The sequence below is a fragment of the Jaculus jaculus genome, chromosome 15 (genome assembly GCF_020740685.1).
Source record: "Jaculus jaculus isolate mJacJac1 chromosome 15, mJacJac1.mat.Y.cur, whole genome shotgun sequence".
In the NCBI taxonomy this organism is placed as follows: domain Eukaryota; kingdom Metazoa; phylum Chordata; class Mammalia; order Rodentia; family Dipodidae; genus Jaculus; species Jaculus jaculus.
The window spans coordinates 4129843-4149540 of NC_059116.1; the positions used below are offsets into that span (position 1 = coordinate 4129843).

A 19698-nucleotide genomic window follows, 5' to 3' on the forward strand; every position below is an offset into this window, starting at 1 on the left:
ATAGTGTCCTTAATATCTTGAAATTCCTATTCACACCTTCCAATTAGTTTGTTTTTCTCTTTGTTGGACTGTAATAGATCTGCAACCATGTCTTCTAATTTAGATATTCTGTCCTCTCTTTGATCTATTCTACTGGTGAGACTTTCTAGAGTTTTCTATTTACTCTGTTTTACATTTCTGGTATTTCTGGTTGGTATTTTTTCATTATTTCTATTTCCTTACTCATGTCTTGTATTGACTTCCTTATTTCATTCGGTCAGTTTTCTGTCTTCTCTTGGAGTTCCTTCAGGTATTTCTTTTCTTCTTTGATTTCTTCGAATATAATTGTGTTTTTAAATTCTTTGTCAAGCATTTCATCTAAATCAGTCTCATTGGGGGGCATTTCTGATGGATTTCTAATTTTTTGTGGAATTGTATTGTCTTGATTTTTGTGTTTCTTTGTATTATAATGTAGAGATTTTTGCAACTTAAGTTAATTTGATGCTTGGGTATTTTAATTATCTGCGGTATTCTTAGACATGTTACAACTTCATATATCTTCAGGGTAGGAGCTTAAAGTGCCAGGTGTGGTTCTTATATTGCTTCCACAGTAAAAGCAGAAGTGATCCTCGGTATTGAGTTTGTCTGCCATACAAGTATTCTAGTAGGCTGGGTAGAATAAATTACTGGCAAATTCTAAAATTCAACTGAGCAATATACACATTCAGTTAAAACCAGCAGGGAGTATTTATGCACGAGTGGCAATCAAAACAAGCAGATAATCTAATAAAGTCAAAGTTCCTAAGGGAATGTGTTGCTCTACACCCTTAATCCTGTCACCTGGCAGGCTGAAATTTCTGGTCTGAAATGGGTTCCAGATCAGCCTGAGGCTGCGTGAGACCCTGCCCCCAGTAATGACAGAAGAAAATGACAAAGTCCCTATAAATCAGGAAACATCAAAGGCAACAACAGTCAACACCAAAATGCTGCTTAAGAATGGTAAAGCTGGGCTGGAGAGATGGCTTAGCGGTTAAGCGCTTGCCTGTGAAGCCTAAGGACCCCGGTTCGAGGCTCGGTTCCCCAGGTCCCATGTTAGCCAGATGCACAAGGGGGCGCACGCGTCTGGAGTTCGTTTGCAGAGGCTGGAAGCCTTGGCACGCCCATTCTCTCTCCCTCCCTCTATCTGTCTTTCTCTCTGTGTCTGTCGCTCTCAAATAAATAAATAAAAAATTAAAAAAAAAAAAAGAATGGTAAAGCTGACCAAGAATACATCAATCAAATGTCACACATAGCCTGCCCTCACATGGAAGGTGAGATTAGCACTTCCTGTGCAGGCCTATGTACCTGGCTTTGTATAAGTGCATCCTGGGATAGCTTCCAACCTCACTTATGCTGAGCACCCCCTCCAACCCCCTCTGCTGTGCTATGTACTCAGACTGTTTGGGTCACTGGATCTGGTGTCCTGAACTGCTATTTTGGACGCTGTGTGGCTGGGGGTGTTTCTCTGGTTGGTTCCCAACACTGATGTTTGGGGGAAGGAGGCCGTGCAGGGTGCTTGGAGTTGTACTGGAGTGGTAAATTCCATTATTTATGTTTACCACACATTTTCTTGACAGAAGCACCCTCCCTTGCCAGCATAACAAATGACGGTCATGTGACTATGTTTATACTTTAGGCCTCCGCATCTTAGGTATCACAGAGCAGGCAATATGCTTTCTCACTCAAGACAATACAAAATATTTTGGGAAACAAATTGAAGTGTGTGCATCTCCGGAAGTCCCCTCCCAGGTAGCAAACCACAAAGAGAGGAAACAGAGCAGGTGAAACCAGAACTTCTCAGCCAAAGCTTAGAGCCCAGAGCATACACTTGGTTAGAGTTGCACAGTGTGAGCAAGCCTGCATCCAGGAGTCCAGTACCGAGCATTCGCGCTTGCTTTCTTCCGCTCTGTGCCACCTGTGGTAGGAATAGTCTTGTTCCTGGTGTCTTTTGGAGCAAACAGCTCTGAAGCATTAGATTAAACACAAGCCATTTAAAACTAAATTTTGGCTGGACAGATGGATCGGTGGTTCAAGGTCCTTGTAATTGCTTGATGGCTTGGGTTTGGTTCCCCAATACCCACTTAAAGCTAGATGCACAAAGTCGTCTGTGTGTCTGATGTTCCACTGCAGTGGCAAAAGGCTCTGGTGTGCCCAATTTTGTTCTCTGTCTCCTTGCAAATAAATAAAAACATTTAAATAACTAAATGTTACTTCATCAGAACAAGGCACTATTCATTGAAGAGTACAGAAAGCAGCTAAGAGGAAATCAAGTTACCTTTGTCAAGCTGATGCTAAAAATGACTGTGAGCTTTTAAAAGGCTTTTAAGCAGCAAATAAACAAAGCAAAGAAATAATCAAATAAGCTAACAAATAAATGATATCTTAAAAATTAAATTTTTTTCTTGTCCCAGAGGATAACCTAATAAAATCTTCCATAAAATGTTAAGGACATCTGAATGCATGAAACAAATAATCTATGATTCATATTATACAAATTAGGGGATAAAAATTACTTCCAGTAATAAAATTCTTTTGGAAAGTTCTTCATACACAGAGAGAGAGAGAGAAACATTTTTCTAAACCCAGAGTCATCACACAATTACAATTAAAGAATGGGCCAGGGGCTGGAGGGATGGCCTAGTGGTTAAGGCATGTACCTGCAAAGCCAAAGGACCCAGGTTCGATTCCCCAGGACCCATGTTAGCCAGATGCATAAGGAGCACGCACATCTGGAGTTCATTTGCAGGCTGGAGGCCTGGCGTGCCCATTCTCTCTCTCTCTCTGTCTCTCTCTGTCTCTCTCTCTCTCTCTCTCCCTCTCCCTCTCCCCCTCCCTCTCCCTCTTTCTCTGTCAAATAAATTAATAAATAATTTGGTTGCTATCTTACCAAAAGCAATAAAAGAATAGGCCAGGTATGATGGCACACACCTTTAATCCCAGCACTCAAAAAGCTGAGGTAGGAGGATCACTGTGAGTTTGAGGCCATCATGGGGCTACAGAGTGAGTTCCAGGGTCAGTCTGAGCTAGAGTGAGAACCTGCTTTGGCAAAAAAAGAAAAAGAAAAAAAAAAAAAGCGGAATTAAGAAATGTTCAAAGATCCAGGCACTGGGCTGGTGTCAGGGTGAGTACAAAGGAAAATGCCTCCCTAGGGGAAGAAGTTAGTAAGTTAATAACCTTCCAGGGTCCAAGTTTCTGAGGTGTCTCCCCTCCCCCGCCAATGAATTCATGTGTTTGGATGCTTGGTCCCCGGCTGAGGGCAGTTTGGGAGGTGCAGCCTTCCTGGGGGAGATGATGTCCAGCCCCTGCCCTACCATCTTGCCCGTGCCATCGTGGAGCTGCCCGCGAGACTGTAAGCTTGTGTCAGCAGCCAGCCGAGGACTGCAAGCGTGTGAACTTTAGTTTTCTAGTTTGTGGATATCAGTGAGCTCAGGGAAAAATGTCAAGTGAAGGAACATAAAAGTAACAGGATGCTAAGATGAAATTTGTATCTCAGAACTCTGAAATGAATATTGCAATCATCTGAGGATATTTTTTCCTTGTCTATACTCAAATTCCTGGAAAACTGTATCTTCTAGGTTTGTTTTGAGTGTTTTTTTTTTTCTTTATTCAGATAATTTAAGGATTAATGTTGGCCAATATGTAAGACTCATAACCGCCACTACAATCCTGGACTCCTTCGACTCCAGCCGCATGGGCTGGGGAGACTCCTCTGGGAAAGTTCTCGCTCGCTGAACGATCTGGGGAGCTGAGCTCCATCTCCAGAACCCACTGCGGGAGGGGAACCTGGGCTTGGGGGTGGCACAAGTTTATAATCCCAGCACCGGGGAGGTGGAGACAGACGGGTTTCTGGGGCTCACTGGCCAGCCAGTCTAGACTAGTTGGCCAAATTCTACACATTGTCTTCCAGCGGTTGGACGACATTCCTGAAGAATTTACCTGGATATGCCTGCGCGTGCGCACACGCTCCCCCTCGCGGCATCTGCGGAACGGCTCGGCCACTCCGTTATTCAGTTACCAAATGGTGATTAACGGGAAGAGGGTAAGAACCAGCCCTGGTGTCCCCAGCACCAGCTCAGTCTTCAAGTCCCCCTCAGCTCTCCTGCTGCTGAGAGCCGCCCGGGGCTGTTACCCGCAGAGCAGCTCTTGAAGACTGGGTGCTCCGCCCTTCAAAGCTCTACGGAGATAAATTTAGACATAAAACAGGAAGTAATCTCTATGCGGCCGAGAGTGATCGGAGAGCAGTGGATGCCTGGTGGAAGAGCAGTTCTCCTCCGTCAGTGAGCACCAGAATCCCCTGGAGGGTTTGTGGGGCCTCCCGGTGCAGACCCTTCCCCAGATATTCCTCATTCAGGCCTTCTGCGCTGGGGCCTGGAAATGCGCGTTTCTGAAGAGCTCCCGTGTCACCAGTGGCCCTGGACCACACTTTGAGAACCAGTGCAATCAGGGTTAAAGAAGAAAAGGTCTCCTACTACCTACACAAGACCATCATAAGAGGACGAAAAGATCATGACATCAAAATAAAAGAGAGACTGATCGAGATGGGGATATGATGGAGAATGGAGTTTCAAAGGGGAAAGTCGGGGGAGGGAGGGTATTGCCATGGGATATTTTTTATAATCATGGGAGTTGTTAATAAAAATTTGAGGAAAAAAAAAAAAGAAGAAGAAAGATGTCTCTCTTGGCCTCGGGATTCCTGTCCAGAACCAAAAATGTTCAGACCACACTAAATTGCTTCTTAGAGCTGACATGCCACCACCAGTGACAGACAGGTGACTAAGCACGCAGTCATTTCTTTGGTTACTTTTCTCATTGCTGTGACAAAATACCTGACAAATGTGGCTTAAGGAATGAAGGGTTGATTTCGTCCTACACTTGAAGGGGAAGCGGTTCATTCTGACGGAGAAATCGCGGTGGCAGAAGTGGGAGGCGGCGGCCCCTCCGCATCCAGTCAGGGAACAGCTGTGAACGCTGGTATGGGGGGGGTCACGAAGGCACAGACGCGTGCATACACCACACACACACAAAAGAAATAACCATGTCTTCAGTGCTTAAATCCTTTCACTGTTTACCCTGGAAACATTTCTCCTCGTTCTAAGCCCATCTTTGGGCTTTCTGATAAAAGTGTCTGGAAAGGTACTGAGTTACAGACACGTTAACACAGAAACCCAAGTCAAAGATTGCTCTGTCACATGTTTGTGTAACATCTCTTCTATAAGACCGTGATCCTAGGAACCATGAGTTCATCTTTAAAATTTTTTTTTAATTTATTTATTTGAGAGAGAAGGACAGATAGATAGAGAGAATGGGCGCGCCAGGGCTTCCAGCCTCTGCAAACAAACTCCAGACGCGTGCGCCCCCTTGTGCATCTGGCTAACGTGGGACCTGGGGAACCGAGCCTCAAACCGGGGTCCTTAGGCTTCACAGGCGAGCGTTTAACCGCTAAGCCATCTCTCCAGCCCTAAATTTTTTTTTTAATTTGAGAGAAAGGGGGAGGGAGAGAATGGACACACCAGGGCCTCTAGCCACTGCAAACCAACTCCAGAAGCATGCACCAGCTTGTGCATCTGGCTTATGTGGGTCCTGAGGAATCGAACCTGGGTCCTTTGGCTTTGCAAGCAAGCACCTTAAACACTAAGCCATTCCTCCAGCCCCATGAGTTCATCTTTGTAACTGTGCCCCTTGTCAGCTGAGTGGGAGTGGAGAGCCACATCCAGAATTCCAGTTCCCCGTGACAAGACCTGCTTGGTTCTCAAGGGACATATACTACATATGGAAAAGGGAGTATTCCATGGAGATACTGCTGAGTAATGTGCTCGCTCTCTTTACCACTGGGTGAAACAGTCAAAAATCTTACTGATGGTTTGGGTTTTGTTTATACTCTCCAAAACTCTTGTTGAAAATTAATTATATGATGTTGGTGTTGGGAAGTGAGGCCTTTAAGAAGTAATTGGGTCATTGAAGGCCTGACATTTTCTCCTGGGTATTGGTCCATTCTCCTGAGAGTGCATGTTATAAGGCAAGGAGCTGCTCCTTGTCTCCTCATGTGGGGTGTGTGTTATATGCACAGGTGTATACAGGTACGTGTGTCCCATGCACATGCATGTGGAGGCCAACAGAGAATATCAGGTACCCTCTTATCACTCATCTGTATTTCTCTCCTGAAGATGGGGTCTTTCCTCAACCTGGAGCTGCTGTCCTTCAGCAATCCCCAACAATTCTCCAGTCTCTGCACCCTGGGGACTGAGCTTACAGATATGTACCAGCTTTTTACGTACTTCTGGAGTCAAATGAAACTGAGTGATCATCTCTGGCCTGAGAGACCCTCATGCCTAAGCAGCAAGTACTCCTAGTGGCTGAACCATCTTTCCAAGCTGTGCCCAACCCCCCTTGGCACATCTTTGCTTGGCATTCTGCTTTTGCATGAGTTGAAGCAGTGTAAGACCAAAAGCTTGGAGCCACGCTTGTGCACTTCCCAGCCTCCAGAACCATGGGCCAAAATAAAACTTGTAAGTTATTGGTGTCGAGTATTCTGACTCTGACAGAAAATAGACTAGGGAATGGGACAGGTAACAAGGAATCAAAGGTGCAACCTCCAAAGGGCTGGCCTCGCCACTTCTTCCCATAGTCCCTTTCTTCCAGTGCCACCCTGATTCCAAATTGCCTTCCAATTGTGTCTAATCCCCATTCCACCCGTCTGGTTGGCCTTGATTCTGAAGACCTAGGGCTTTCCCACACAGGACAGCAAGAATGTGATACAATCTAATAGTAAGCAAACTGACCGGAATCCATACAGATCAGAAATACAAGTATTAAGGAAGATATGGAAATGGTGTGTATTTCAGTAGTCCATTAAAAACAATTAGCTCATGCTGGGAGTGGTGGCGCACACCTTTAATCCCAGCACTGGGGAGGCACAGGTAAGAGGATCACCATGAGTTCGAGGCCACCCTGAGAACACAGAGTGAATTCCAGGTCAGCCTGGGCTACAGTGAGACCCTACCTTGAAAAACCAAAAAAAAAAAAAACAAAACTCATTTTTCATTCACGAGCTCTATGGTCCCTGTTATAGTCGGCTCTGTGCTGGACACACAAAGACTGATATGTGACCTTTCCTAGGGAAACATGAGCAAACGTCTGTTCTACTGCTCAGAGTGCCAACACAGACACAGAAATGACCCTATCCAAGTTCAGCTTGGAAAACCAATGATTTTACTGGATTTACTTTCAGGAGCATGGGTGAGGGGTGACATATAGCAGTGTGGGTAACTGCAAAACAGTTGCCATGCCAAAAAGTCCCACTCCAGCCCTGCTGACAACCTCCTCTAAGCTGCCCAGGGTCCCCCTTCAGTTAACGTTCTCCCTCTTACGTACTCTTTATCACCTCTCGAGACTGAGGCAGACTTAGAGCTGAAGACGAGTGGCTGAAATCTCAGGTTATGGTGTAGTGACCCTCCCGCAGCCTTCCCCTTCCATGTGAGAGACTTTGGCAGCCAATCACAGCTACTCTGATTTCAAGATGGTAACAGCCATTCATACCCAGAGTACAAAGTGAGCGATCTCTAATGAAAGAAATGTATTTGGCTTAGAGTTCTGGAGGCTCGAAAGTCCAATAGAGAGGCTGCATCTGGTAAAGACTTTGCTGAGAATCCTAGTGTGGCAGAAAACACTGTGTGGGGACAGGGAGGGGCTCCAACTCGTGTTTTATCGGGACTGTGGAGGTTCAAACATAGAATGGTCCCCACAGCCTCATGTGTTTGTGACTAAACCTCGAGCTTAACTACTCCCCAGCTAGTGGAGCCTTTGGGTTCTGGGGAAGTCAAACTCAGCAGCAATCTCCATCCTGAAAGACCCTTATGCTTAAGATATAAGCACTCTTTTCTTATAAAAAATATTTCATTTGCAAGCACAGAGAGAAAGAGAGAGAGAGAATGAGGATGGGTATGCCAGGGCCTTGTGCCACAGCAAAGGAACTCCAGGCATGTGTGCCATCTGGCTTTACGTGAGTACTGGGAAGTCAAAGCCAGGCCTCCAGGCTTGGTAATCAAGTGCCTTTACCCACTGAGCCATCTCTCAGCCCAAGCCACAGGCACTCTTAAGCAGTGAGCACTGTCCCCACCTGGATCATGTTCTTGTCTATACTAAATTAATTTAGAATTATGAAGCTGAAAATACTCATGCACTATGTAAAGGTATTTTGTATAATCCAAGGATCCTATAGGAGGCACAGATCTACAAGATAACAACTTAGTCTTTGGGGATGACACAAGCTCATCTTTCTTCTTTCTGTAGTCTCACTTTGCAATGTGTGGTGCTGTGCTCTTAACTTTCCTAGCACACTTTGGTAAACACTGCCTTTAAAAAAAAAAAGCTTAAATATATATATCTATAAATATATATATGAAGCAGAGAGAAAAGAATGACAGAGAGAATGGGCATGCTATAGCCTTCAGCCACTACAAACTCGAGATGCATGTACCACTTTGTTCCTCTGACTTTACATGGGCACTGGGGAATCAAACCCAGGTCATTAGGCTTTGTAGGCAAGCATCTTAACCGCTGAGCTCTCTCTCCAGTCCCTGTAAACATCTCTTCATATCTTTCCACAAGGTTGGAAGTGCTTGTCTCTGACTAACATATTTTACAATGTAGAGAAATAGAAACTAACTTGAAGAGAAGCAAACTGTAATACAAGTAATTTTTGTTTATTAATAAGTTCTACCAAGTGGTTATTCAACTGATTTAGCTCTTCCACTGTGGGAGAAGCCATTTTGCCTCCAGGAAACAAATACATCCCAGTATTTCTGATGGGAAGACTTATTTTCTGTGTCTTAGGAATCTCTTCTGAAGTGGTTTTAACACCTTTCTGGTTCCTTCACTAATTACTGAATTAAATAAAACTTTTGACACCATGGTAGTTTGAGTCAGATGTCGCTCATAAACTCATGCGTTTTGTATGCTTGATCCGCAGCTGGTGACAACCTGAGAGGCGGAGCTTTGCTGGAGGAAGTGCGTTGCTGGGGGCAAGCTTAGGGGCATCGCAACCAGCTCCCCTAGCTCAGCTCAGTCTCTAGTGGCTGCTCTCCACCTGGTGTAGCAAGGAGGTGACATCCAGCCTCTGCCCGTGCCATGTTGTCCCCTGGTATCATGAAGTTTCTCCTTAAGACTGTAAGCCACATAAGCCCTTCCCTTCCATCAGCTGCTTTTGGTCCGGTGTTTTGTTCCAGCAACGCAAAGGAAACTACAAAAGATACGCGTATTTGTTGAGAGTCATGACTTAACCTTCCCTTTATAAAACCAAACTGTCCTCTTGCAGGATTTGCCATGAACCCTGGCACAAAGCAAGCACCAAATAAATGCTTGTTAATAACTGGACAAATGAATCCAGTGTCTGCGCCATGGTTAACAGTGTTTAGGCCTTGGTGATTCCTCCCGAAATCCGGCTGTGGAAGATCCTGAGCCATTCCAAAGCTGAAATCGAAACGAGGACATTCCCTCCGTTCTTTTTGAGAATGAGCTACAGGGGATCTGACCAGTCTTGTGTCTGTCTCAGTGAGGCGGGCCTGAGTGGCCTCACAACAGGGGTGAGTCACACAGGTCACTAAGGGTTGGGGGCATGGTGTAAGGGACGGAGACAGCCAATGCCTTCTTAGTCACATAGCTTTTGTCGCACCCCCCAACCCAAATCATACACAGACCCAATAACCTGTATGTATTCTCTACCAGGTCTTCTAAAACCTGTTCAACTATAGTATAGATCATTCTTCCATTTTAGTTGGTATCTACAGTCGAATTATATAAAGGAAAATTACAAATCTATGAGTCAGTTTCCACAATGATGGGTGTTTTTAGATTACATCAGAAGAGTTTTATACAATGAAACCACAAGTTTCCTGCAAATGGTCTGGATTCACAAAGATCTTTATCATCTTCAACTAACAAGGAAAAGCTCTGAAAGATGTTATCTACACACGGGTGAACTTTTAAAGGATCTGTAAAGGCCAGATCTCCACTCTCAGTATTTCTCCTGTCTTTAAGACATAATTGTTGATATAGAAAAGGAGTCTAAAGTACTAATCTCATTGTACCCGGAATTAATAGGGCAATTCTGAGAGCACTATACAGTCCCATACCACATAACGTGTCCAACAAGAGACTGTTCATACCACTGCCTACTATTATGCCACCTAGTAATTTCCTAGCCAGCTCAGTTTACCTGTGGATGTGGACACAACAAGATCGCCTATTGATGCACTTCCCAGAACGGATCCCCACCCTTGAGCAATGCATGATGGTACACAGCGTAACGACTTGTCCCAGATATCAAACGGGTAAGTACTACTTATCTACTTTCTGCAAGCGTAAAACCAGCAGCTCGGAGCAGTTAAGTCACTCACCTAAGGTGACACCATTAACTAGTAAGTAATTAAATCATGATTTAAATGCAGTGATAATTTCAAAGGTCACATTCTTTCTACGATGCCCTTCTGCCCCAGAACAGAATTAAAAATTATCTAATGGAAATATCAATATGTTATTAGGAGAAGCCACAAACCAATCGCAAAACGCAATGTCTTTCCAGGGTACAAGATGGAAGATGGTGGGTAGGGTGTCTGGATGGATTCTAAAATGGTTAGGAGCTAGAAAGAAGGTTCAGTGGTTAAAGATGCTAGTTTGCAAAGCCTGCTGGCTCAGGTTTGATTCCCTAGTACCCACAAAAAAGTCAGATGCACAAAGTAGCACATGCATCTGGAGTTCGTTTGCAGCAGCAAGAGGCGCTGGTATGCCCACTCTTTCTCTCTCTGCTTCTAAATAAGCCATTAAATATTCTTTAAAACCAAAATAAAGTAGACAATAGAATTGGGAGTTGGGTGAAAGGAGAAGGTCACTTACTTTCAAAGGGACTGGGCAAAGGTCAACACGGTGCCTGGCTAAGCATACTAGGATGTACAGGAGGAAACAAGGTTGACTACATGTCCATCCATCTTTTCCCTTCCCATACAGGAGAAGCTGTGTGGGTAAACACCACCTTGCACAAGGTAAGTTGGGGAGCAGGGAAGAAGTCTACTGAATTTAAATTAAAAGTTAGGATTTCAATTAACTAGACTTAAATTCCACAATTGGCATGCGTGGGCAACGGAAAATACCTGCCCAATGGCTGAGGACAGATTGGAAGGCACTAAAAGCAACTAGGAAAAGCTTCCCAAATAGAGTGTGAACACGTGCTTGTGTTGGTTAGGGTAAAAGCCAGCAATGAACATCGACAATGTGCCAGTTATTTTTGTTTGTTTTTTCAAGGCGGCGTCTCACTAAAGACCAGGCTGAACTGACAATTCTGTTAGTTCCAGGCTGGCCTCAGACTCACAATGATCCTCCTACCTCTGCCTCCCAAGTGCTGGGATTAAAGGCATGTGCCATCGGGCCCAGCTCTGTTATTTTTTTTAACATTTATTTATCTGAGAAAGAAAGTGAGTATGGGCACACCAGGCCCTCTTGCCAATGTTGGCTTTACACAAGTACTGGGGAATCAAATCCAGGCCAGCAGGCTCTGCAAGTAAGCACCTTTAATTGCCGAGCCCTGTGTCTGTTATTGAATTAAGTGTTTTAGGTGCACCAATTCCTTTATCCTAGCAAGACCTCTAGGATAAACTGCATCTCAGTCCCATCTTAAAAGATGAGACACGGAAATGGACTCACCCACGGTCATAAAACCTGAACCTGGCAGATCTTTCTTAAACCAAATTGGTGTTCTTAGACATTCCAAACTCTAGACTTAATACTGGGCGAGGAAAAAGTTCAGTGACTGATCGTGCCAGAGTGAGGTGTGGCTTGTATGGAGTACTGCTTCACCACCCTCTGCAAGGATCTGGGCGGTCTAATTATCACTGCAGGAAACCATACTGCCCAGCTACAGACACCAGAAACTGGGCCAGGAAAGCTTGTGTCTCGCAGCTGCTTTGCTGGTCACCCTTCATAAAAGTTATTTACTTCTGTCCCAAATTAACCTAGTTCTCAATGGGAGCATGGCCTTGAACGAAATAAGATGGGGAAGAGAGTCAAGTGTAATTCACCTATCACTACAATTCCAGATCATTCGAGGGAAGGGCAGCCTTCTGAATATGAGGATAGTGGATGGCAGTGTGATGTGGAGAAGGCAAGCAGAGCATTGCTACTAGAAATGACTCCCCAGATCTATCAGTCAAAATAAACCAGCGCTATAGCCGGGCGTGGTAGTGCATGCCTTTAAATCTCAGCATTTGGGAGGCAGAGGCAGGAGGACTGCTGTGTGTTTGAGTCCAGCCTACACTACATAGTGAGATCCAGGTCAGCCCGGCCACAGTGAGACTCTGCCGCAAGAAAACTAGAGATTAAAAAAAAAAAAAAAATCACTGGGGCCGGGCGTGGTGACAGAAGCCTTTAATCCCAGCACTTGGGAGGCAGAGGTAGGAGGATTGCCATAAGTTCGAGGGCACCCTGAGACTACATAGTGAATTCCAGGTCAGCCTGAGCTAGACTGAAACAAAAAAAAATCATTAACATCAGGGATGGTGGCGAACGCCTTTAATCCCAGCACTCAGGAAGCAGAGGTAGGAGGATCTCTGTGAGTTTGAGACCACCCTGAGACTACTTAGTGAATTCCAGGTCAGCCTGGGCTAGAATGAGACCCTACCTCGAAAAACCAAGAAATAAATATTTAGGGCTGGAGGGATGGCTTAACGGCTTTAAGGCACTTGCCTGCAAAGCCTAACGACCCAGGTTCAATTCCCCAGGACCCACGTTAGATCGATGCACAAGGGGGCGCACACGTCTGGAGTTCGTATGCAGTAGCTGGAGGCCCTGGTGCGCCCATTCTCTCTCTCTCTCCCTTTCTCTGTCAAATAAATAAATACAAATATTTTAAAACCGGAGCTCTCCAGGATTTGCTTGTGTTGGGCTTGCAGAGTGGAAAGAACCCAGAGCCTTGGGCATGCTAGGCCAGGGTCCTGCCTCCAGCCCTACAGCTCAGTACCTTCCAAAGACTGGGGCCAAAATCCCTTTGGAAGTCTGCACGCCCCCAACCACAGCCTCCCTTTGGCGACGGTGCACACAGCTAACCCCAAGCGGGGAAGCGTCGGCTGAGGTTGCCCAGAGCGGGGAGCAGGGACGTCAGCTGAGAGCGGCCGTGTGTCACCGGAGAGATGCAAAGCTCATCCTCCCACGGCCCGGGAAGCCCCGACGCCGCAGGCTTCCTCGCCGAGGAGCAGCCGCCGAGGCGTAGCTCCGGCGCTGCTTCCTCCCGCACAGGTATCCACCCATCCAGCGCCGGACTTGAAGCGCGCGCCGGACCCGCGGGGGTGAGCCTAGTGCGCACGCGCGCGGGGAAGCCCCGCCCATGCTCTTCCAGGCCCCGCCCCGAGCACGCCCCTCAGTGGGACCGGCGAGGCCTAGGCTCCGCCCACATGGAGTCAGGCCCGCCCTCGGGGCGCCCTCAGCCCGGCTGGAGAGGCGGAGGCCCCGCCCACGTTGCGTCAGGCCCCGCCCCCGAGGCGCTCTCACTGCGTCGGCCCCGCCCCGCGCCCGCCCCGCCGCTGGCCCTGCGCGCGGCCCGGCGGGCGAAGCGGTGTCGCGGGCGGCGAGCGGAGCTTCCTCCTGGGCGTCCCGGCTGTGCCGCGGCGTCCTTCTTCCGCCCGTCCGCTCCCGCGCCGGGGCCATGTCGCTGTGGGCACAGCCGCTGCGGGCCTCGCCGCCGCCGGCCGGGTCGCCGTCCCCTGCCGCTCCGTCGGGGCCTGCGGCCGGAGCCGCCCTGCACCGCCTGCCCGAGTCGCTGCTGCGGAGGCTCAGCGAGGGCCTGGACCGCGCGCCCGAGGGCCGCGGCTGGAGGCGGCTGGCCGAGATGGCGGGGAGCCGGGGCCGCCTGCGCCTCAGGTGAGCGCACGGGGCCGGGGAGGACGAGGGACCGGGAGGGAGGACGCATGCTGGGCCGAGGGTCGCGCGAGCCCGAGGGACCGCGGGTGGACGGCGAGTCCCGGGGATGGGAGTGCCGAGGGGCCCCGGAAGCAGCAGTGACCCTCTGGCGTCTTCGGCTTTGCCTGCCCGGTGAAGACGCAATGGGGAGAGAAAAGGGTGGGAGTGAGGGCGAGGGACCCCTGAAGCAGAGGCAAGGAAGGGGGAGAGGAAGACTGAGCCTAACCCAGCCTGCCGCCTTCAAGCCAGTTTACCGAGTTCTCTCCTTGACTTCGCCAAAAAGTAAATAAATAAAAAGTCAGACTAGGTTCCCAATGAGGAAAGGAGCGGCTGACTTGGGAAGGCTTGGTACCAAGACCACGGAGGGCTGTCATTATGGGTTCAACAAATACTACAGACGCCCTGATGCTTACTATTTAAATGTCTTAGCAGTTGAGGCGCTTACCTGCAAAACCAAAGGACCCAGGTTCGAGTCCCCAATACCCACATAAAGCCAGTTGCACATGGGTCTGGAGTTCGTTGGCAGTGCCTGGAAGCCCTGGCACACCCATTCTCTATCTTCCTCTTTCTCTCAAATATTTTTAAAAATCAAAACCAGTGCATCTTAAAATATTTATCTGCATAGCAGTTCTTATATGGTAAGAGAAATAGTTTTTGCAGAAAAACAAACTTGCCCAAAAAACAAGTAAAAACTAAATGGAACATTAGTTTACATTTTGGAAATCTGTTTTATGTTTGTTTTTATTTATTGAGGTACGATCTCATTTTGTAGTCCAGGCTGGCCTCAGACTCTCTTATGCTGGCATTATAGACAAGCACCACCCTATCCAGCTTGAAAATCTCTCCATTTTGCTGCTCCCCACCCCTACCCTGAGACAAGATCCCACTGTAGCCTGGGATGGATTACAACACACTGTGTAACCCAGGCTGGCTTGAAACTTGGGGCAGTCCTACTGCCTCAGCCCTGAGAGCTAGGATTACAGGTGTGAGCCACATGCCTGCCTTGAAAATCTCTTTAATGTGTTGATTTAACAGCAGAGTTCTCCTTACATGTTTCTCTGCATTCAGTCTCCCGGTATCATGTGTAACAGATCTCTGGAAGCTTCAGGGTACTCTCCTGAATGAACAAGTAGATAAGGTAAACAGTCCTTAGTATTATTAGGAAAAAAAGGTGTACCTTGTTGACCCTCTAAAAGGGTCTCAAATTAAAGAGCGTTCCCAGACTGAATTTAGAATCACTACTTTATATCATTGTTAGGATCTCAGCCTACCTTTGGGCCTGTTCAGTTTTTAAACTTGTCAAATGACCACTGTCTTTTACTATAATTTACAGACATCTTTATAAACTTCATTAATAACAGGAGCCTTGGACTGGAGAGATGGCTTAGCAGTTAAGGTGCTTGCCTGCCAAGCCTAAGGACTCATTTGACTCTCCAGATCCCACATAAGCCAGATACACAAGATGACCATCTGGAGTTCAATTGCAGTGGTTGGAGGCCCTGGTGAACTGATTCTCTCTCATAAGAATAAAAAGGCTCCTTTCCTATTCTGTGCCATGCATAAATCTTCCCTTAGCAAGTATTGGAAGAGACATCCTTCTTTCACAGTTTTATTTACTGAGTGTTTCTTACTAGCCAGAGATTCCAGAAGATGAAAGTAGAGTATTTCTTCCTCACCATGAAGGCTTCCAGCAATAGAGTGACATTTGTGGACATTCACAATAACATCTTAAATATTAGACTTCACTGACAATATTTGTCATTGATTGAGCACATAGTATAGACTGACACAGTCTTTGTGCTTGTTGGATCTCCCCAACAAGTAGAAGCAAGGCTCTGCTAAGAAGCACAGCTGCTGGACTCAAAGAGTGAGCGCCTGTTGCTGGGCATTGTGCCCCGCTCCCCAGCCCATCAGACAAATGCAGTACACAGATTATAGGGTTACATTAGGAGAACTTAGAGGAAGATTTGGACCTTTTTTATTCTTATTTATTAGGGAGATGGAGAGTGAATGCATGGCAGTACCTCCTGCAACTGCAAATGATCTTCCGACACATGTTACACTTTGTGTATCTGGTTTTATGTGGGTAGTGGGGAATTGAACCCAATATGTCAGGATTTGTAAGCAAATGGCCTTGACCACTAAGCCATCTCCCCAGCCTTGAACCCATTTTTTAAAAATTATTTTATTTGTAAAAGAGAGATGCAGGAAGAGAGAGAAAATGAGCACACCAGGCCCTCTAGCCACTGCAAACAAAACTCCAGACACATGTGCCACCTTGTGCATCTGGCTTTATGTGGGTACTGGGGAATCGAACCTAGGTCCCTCAGCTTCATAGGCAAGCGCCTTAACTGCTAAGCTGTTTTTCCAGCCCATGAACCCATTTTTTACAGAGCACTGTAGACAGAGCAGTTGCTTGGTGAAATGTGCATTTATGGAATTAGAATTCTGGTTGAGGAGTCTGATAAGAGACGGGTATGTTTCATAAGTCTTCCAAGATGATAATACCACCTAGGTCAGCTGAGTGAAGAGGCTTGAAGAAGTTGAGCTCAGAAGAAAAGATAGCACTGAAATTTTGGGGCCCAGAGAGCAGCAACCAGAATGATGGATGGGTCAGCTGGTGATCCTTACTCTACTTAAGGCCCCCAAAATGTCAGGTGTCAAGACTACAGTGAGCCTGAGCCAGGTTGTCACCATCCTGGGAGAGGTGAAGTGCCTCTCATCGCTACTCTCAGCCCGAATCTCAGAAGTTTGCCTGTTTCTTTTCCTGTTGCTTTGTTTTCTTGTTTGGTTTGAGCATGGTCTTACTGTGTAAATCAGAGCCCAGCCTATTTCATTGTTTTGTTCTCTTGACTATGCATTGTTCTTCAAACTACATGAGAATTTATTTAAGAATAAAAGTCAGGACTGGAGAGATGACTCAGGGATCACACATGCTGGCTTACAAAGCTTGATGACCTAGGTTCAATTCCCTAGTACCCACATCGAGCCAGATACTACACAAAGTGGTGCATGAGTCTGGAGTTTGCTTGCAGTGGCAAGAGGCCTTGGCATGCCCATACTCACTCATTATTCATTCATATTCTGAGTGTGGGGGGGGGGGTAAAAGAGCAAAGTATTTAAAAAGAAAAGAATTCATAAGAATATTCCATTCTGAACTGTCTTCAGAGCTTCGTAATATTTGTTAAAATTTTCAGATAGTTATTGATGACGCGGGTGGAATCCTTGCATGTACTCTAGGTTGCTGCAGTCACATCTCCAGTACACCCCAGTACAAGCCTTCCTTCTCTGCTCCTGTTGGACACTTCTGTGGCCACTTTAGACACAGGTTCTCTTGAGTTTGCCCAAGGTATGTCAGTGTAGTGGTGACTAGAGCATCTGAACTCCAGGGATTGGCAGAGCTCTCAGGAGACTCTAAAAATCTCTAAGTAGGGTGCTTAGTTGTAGGAATGTAAAACATGAACTAAGGTAAAAACCCTCTGCACAAGGTCGCACATGGTGGCACATGTGTCTGAAGTTCTATTACAGTGGCTGGAGGCTCTGACCTGCCAATTCATATTCTCTTTCTCTTTCTCTTGTTCCCCCTCATAAAAAATAGGGTGCAATCTGTTGGGCCTGCCTCAACAAAAAAATCCATCAAGCCGGGTATGGTGGCGCACGCCTTTAATCCCAGCACTTGGGAGGCAGAAGTAGGAGGATCATTGAGAGTTCAATGCTACCCTGAGACTAGTGAATTCCAGGTCAGCCTGGGCTAGAGTGAAGCCCTACCTTGAAGAAGAAAAAAAAAAAAAAAAGCCATCACACTGGAGAGATGACTCAGTGGTTAAGGTGCTTGCATGCAAAGCCTTACTACCTGAGTTCAATTCCCCAGTACTCATGTAAAGCCAGATGCACAGTGGGACATGCATCTGCAGTTCATGTGCAGCACCTGGAGACCCTGGCGTGCCCATATTCTTCATTCTCCCTCTGCTTCAAATAAATAAAAAATTAAAATGTCAGTGAGAGCTAGGCATGGTGGCGCACACCTTTAATCCCAGTACTTGGGAGGCAGAGGTAGGAGGGTCACCATGAGTTCTAGGCTACCCTGAGACTACATAGTGAATTCCAGGTCAGCCTGAGCTACAGTGAGACCCTACCTCGAAAAAACAAAAACAAAAACAAAAAAACAGTGAGGTGTGACAGTGGGCACATGTAACAGAGTCGGGCCTGTGTACTTGTCTGCTTGTGTTGGGAGGGTCTCCCTGTAGAACCTTATGATTTGTCCCTTCACCTTTTCAGCTGTTTAAAAGCTGTTCTCTTCATGAAGGCTCTGCTGGTTTGTACTGTGTTCCAGCGTCACCTGTCCTGCTTTGCTTTAGTTTTCTCTACAGTGCTTAGCACCATTGGATAGTAATACACACACAAATATTTCATGTGTGTCATACCTGTCCCTCTTCTCTAGATAGAAAACTGCAGGATAAGGAATTTTGTTCACTGCTCTGTCTTTAATGCCTAGAGACAACGGTCTATTTTAGGTGACTAAAAAGAAATTGAGAGGGGCTGGAGAGATGGCTTAGCAGTTAGGCACTTGCCTGTGAAGCCTAAGGACCCTGGTTCGAGGCTTGATTTCCCCAGGACCCACCTAGGCCAGATGCACAAGGCACATGCATCTGGAGTTCATTTGCAGTGGCTGGAGGCCCTGGAGTGCCCATTCATTCTCATTCTCTCCCTCTCTCCCCCTCCCTCCCTCTCCCTCCCTCCCTTCCTTCCTCTTTCTTTGTCTCTTGCTCTCAAATAAGTAAATAAAAATCAACAACAAAAAAAAAAAGAAGAAAGAAAGAAATTGAGGGGAGGAGAGATTGCTCAGTGGTTAAAGGTGCTTGCTAGCAAAACCTGACAACCTGGGTTTGATTTCCTAGTACCCACATAAAGCCAGGTACACAAAGTGAATCCTACATTTGGAATTCATGGAGCAGAAAAAGGCCCTGGTGGGTGGATGGGTGTGTGTATGTATGCACATACACATTCTCTCTCTGTCTCTCACAAATAAAATATTTTTTTAAAAATTGAGTGTGTGAATAAAGATACCAAAGAGTAAATGTACCAAGTGGAGAAGCAAAAAACCTGACAGCATGTCTGTGATTTATCCCCAAAAGGTATATAGTACGTTTCATTTGATTATATATTTCTAAACCTGTAAATAGGTATTTGTAAAAGCAAAGCCCATTTGTTTCAGTAATAAAGCACTTTTTAAAGTTAAGAAATTCCAAGCTAGTGTTTGTAGAAACCACTTCAAAGCACGCTCTTACAGGAACGAAACTAAAACAGGAAAGATGGAAGTTGGGTATATTTACACATCACCTTAGTTGAAAGTCAGTGCCCATGTGGAAAATCAGAAAAATCAAAGAAGAGACATAGTCTTGTTTTTCTCTGTACCTCTTGTTTTGGAAGAAAGAATCTATTTTAATTTGATCTTTGTTCTTTGGGAGGAAGGAAAATCACATTAGATTTTTTTTCTGTGTCAATGTTAACAACAATTAAAGCATCTCTTGGTTGTAGTTGATGAGATGGCGCCTTAATTTTATGTGTTAAAAACTTAGTAAACTTCTGAATCATAAGAAGCTGGGCCTGGGGAGATAGCTCAGCAGTTAAATGCAATTGCTTGCAAAGTCTGCCTCCCCAGGTTCAGTTCCCCAGCCACCTACTTAAGCCAGACAAGAACTCGATTGTAGTAGCAAGAGACCCTGGTGCACCCTTAAA

The 19698-nt window shown here is 46.2% G+C and overlaps 1 protein-coding gene across 3 annotated transcripts in view; it reads left to right on the forward strand.

Moving 5' to 3' along the window:
• The first annotated feature begins 13705 nt into the window (after positions 1–13705).
• Positions 13706–19698, forward strand: part of Malt1 (MALT1 paracaspase) — a 57706-nt gene continuing 51713 nt past the window's right edge. For all 3 annotated transcript variants that reach the window (XM_045135053.1, XM_045135054.1, XM_045135055.1), the window contains exon 1: positions 13706–13920. In XM_045135053.1, the coding sequence (XP_044990988.1) occupies positions 13706–13920 (215 nt within the window). The remainder of the gene's footprint in view (positions 13921–19698) is intronic.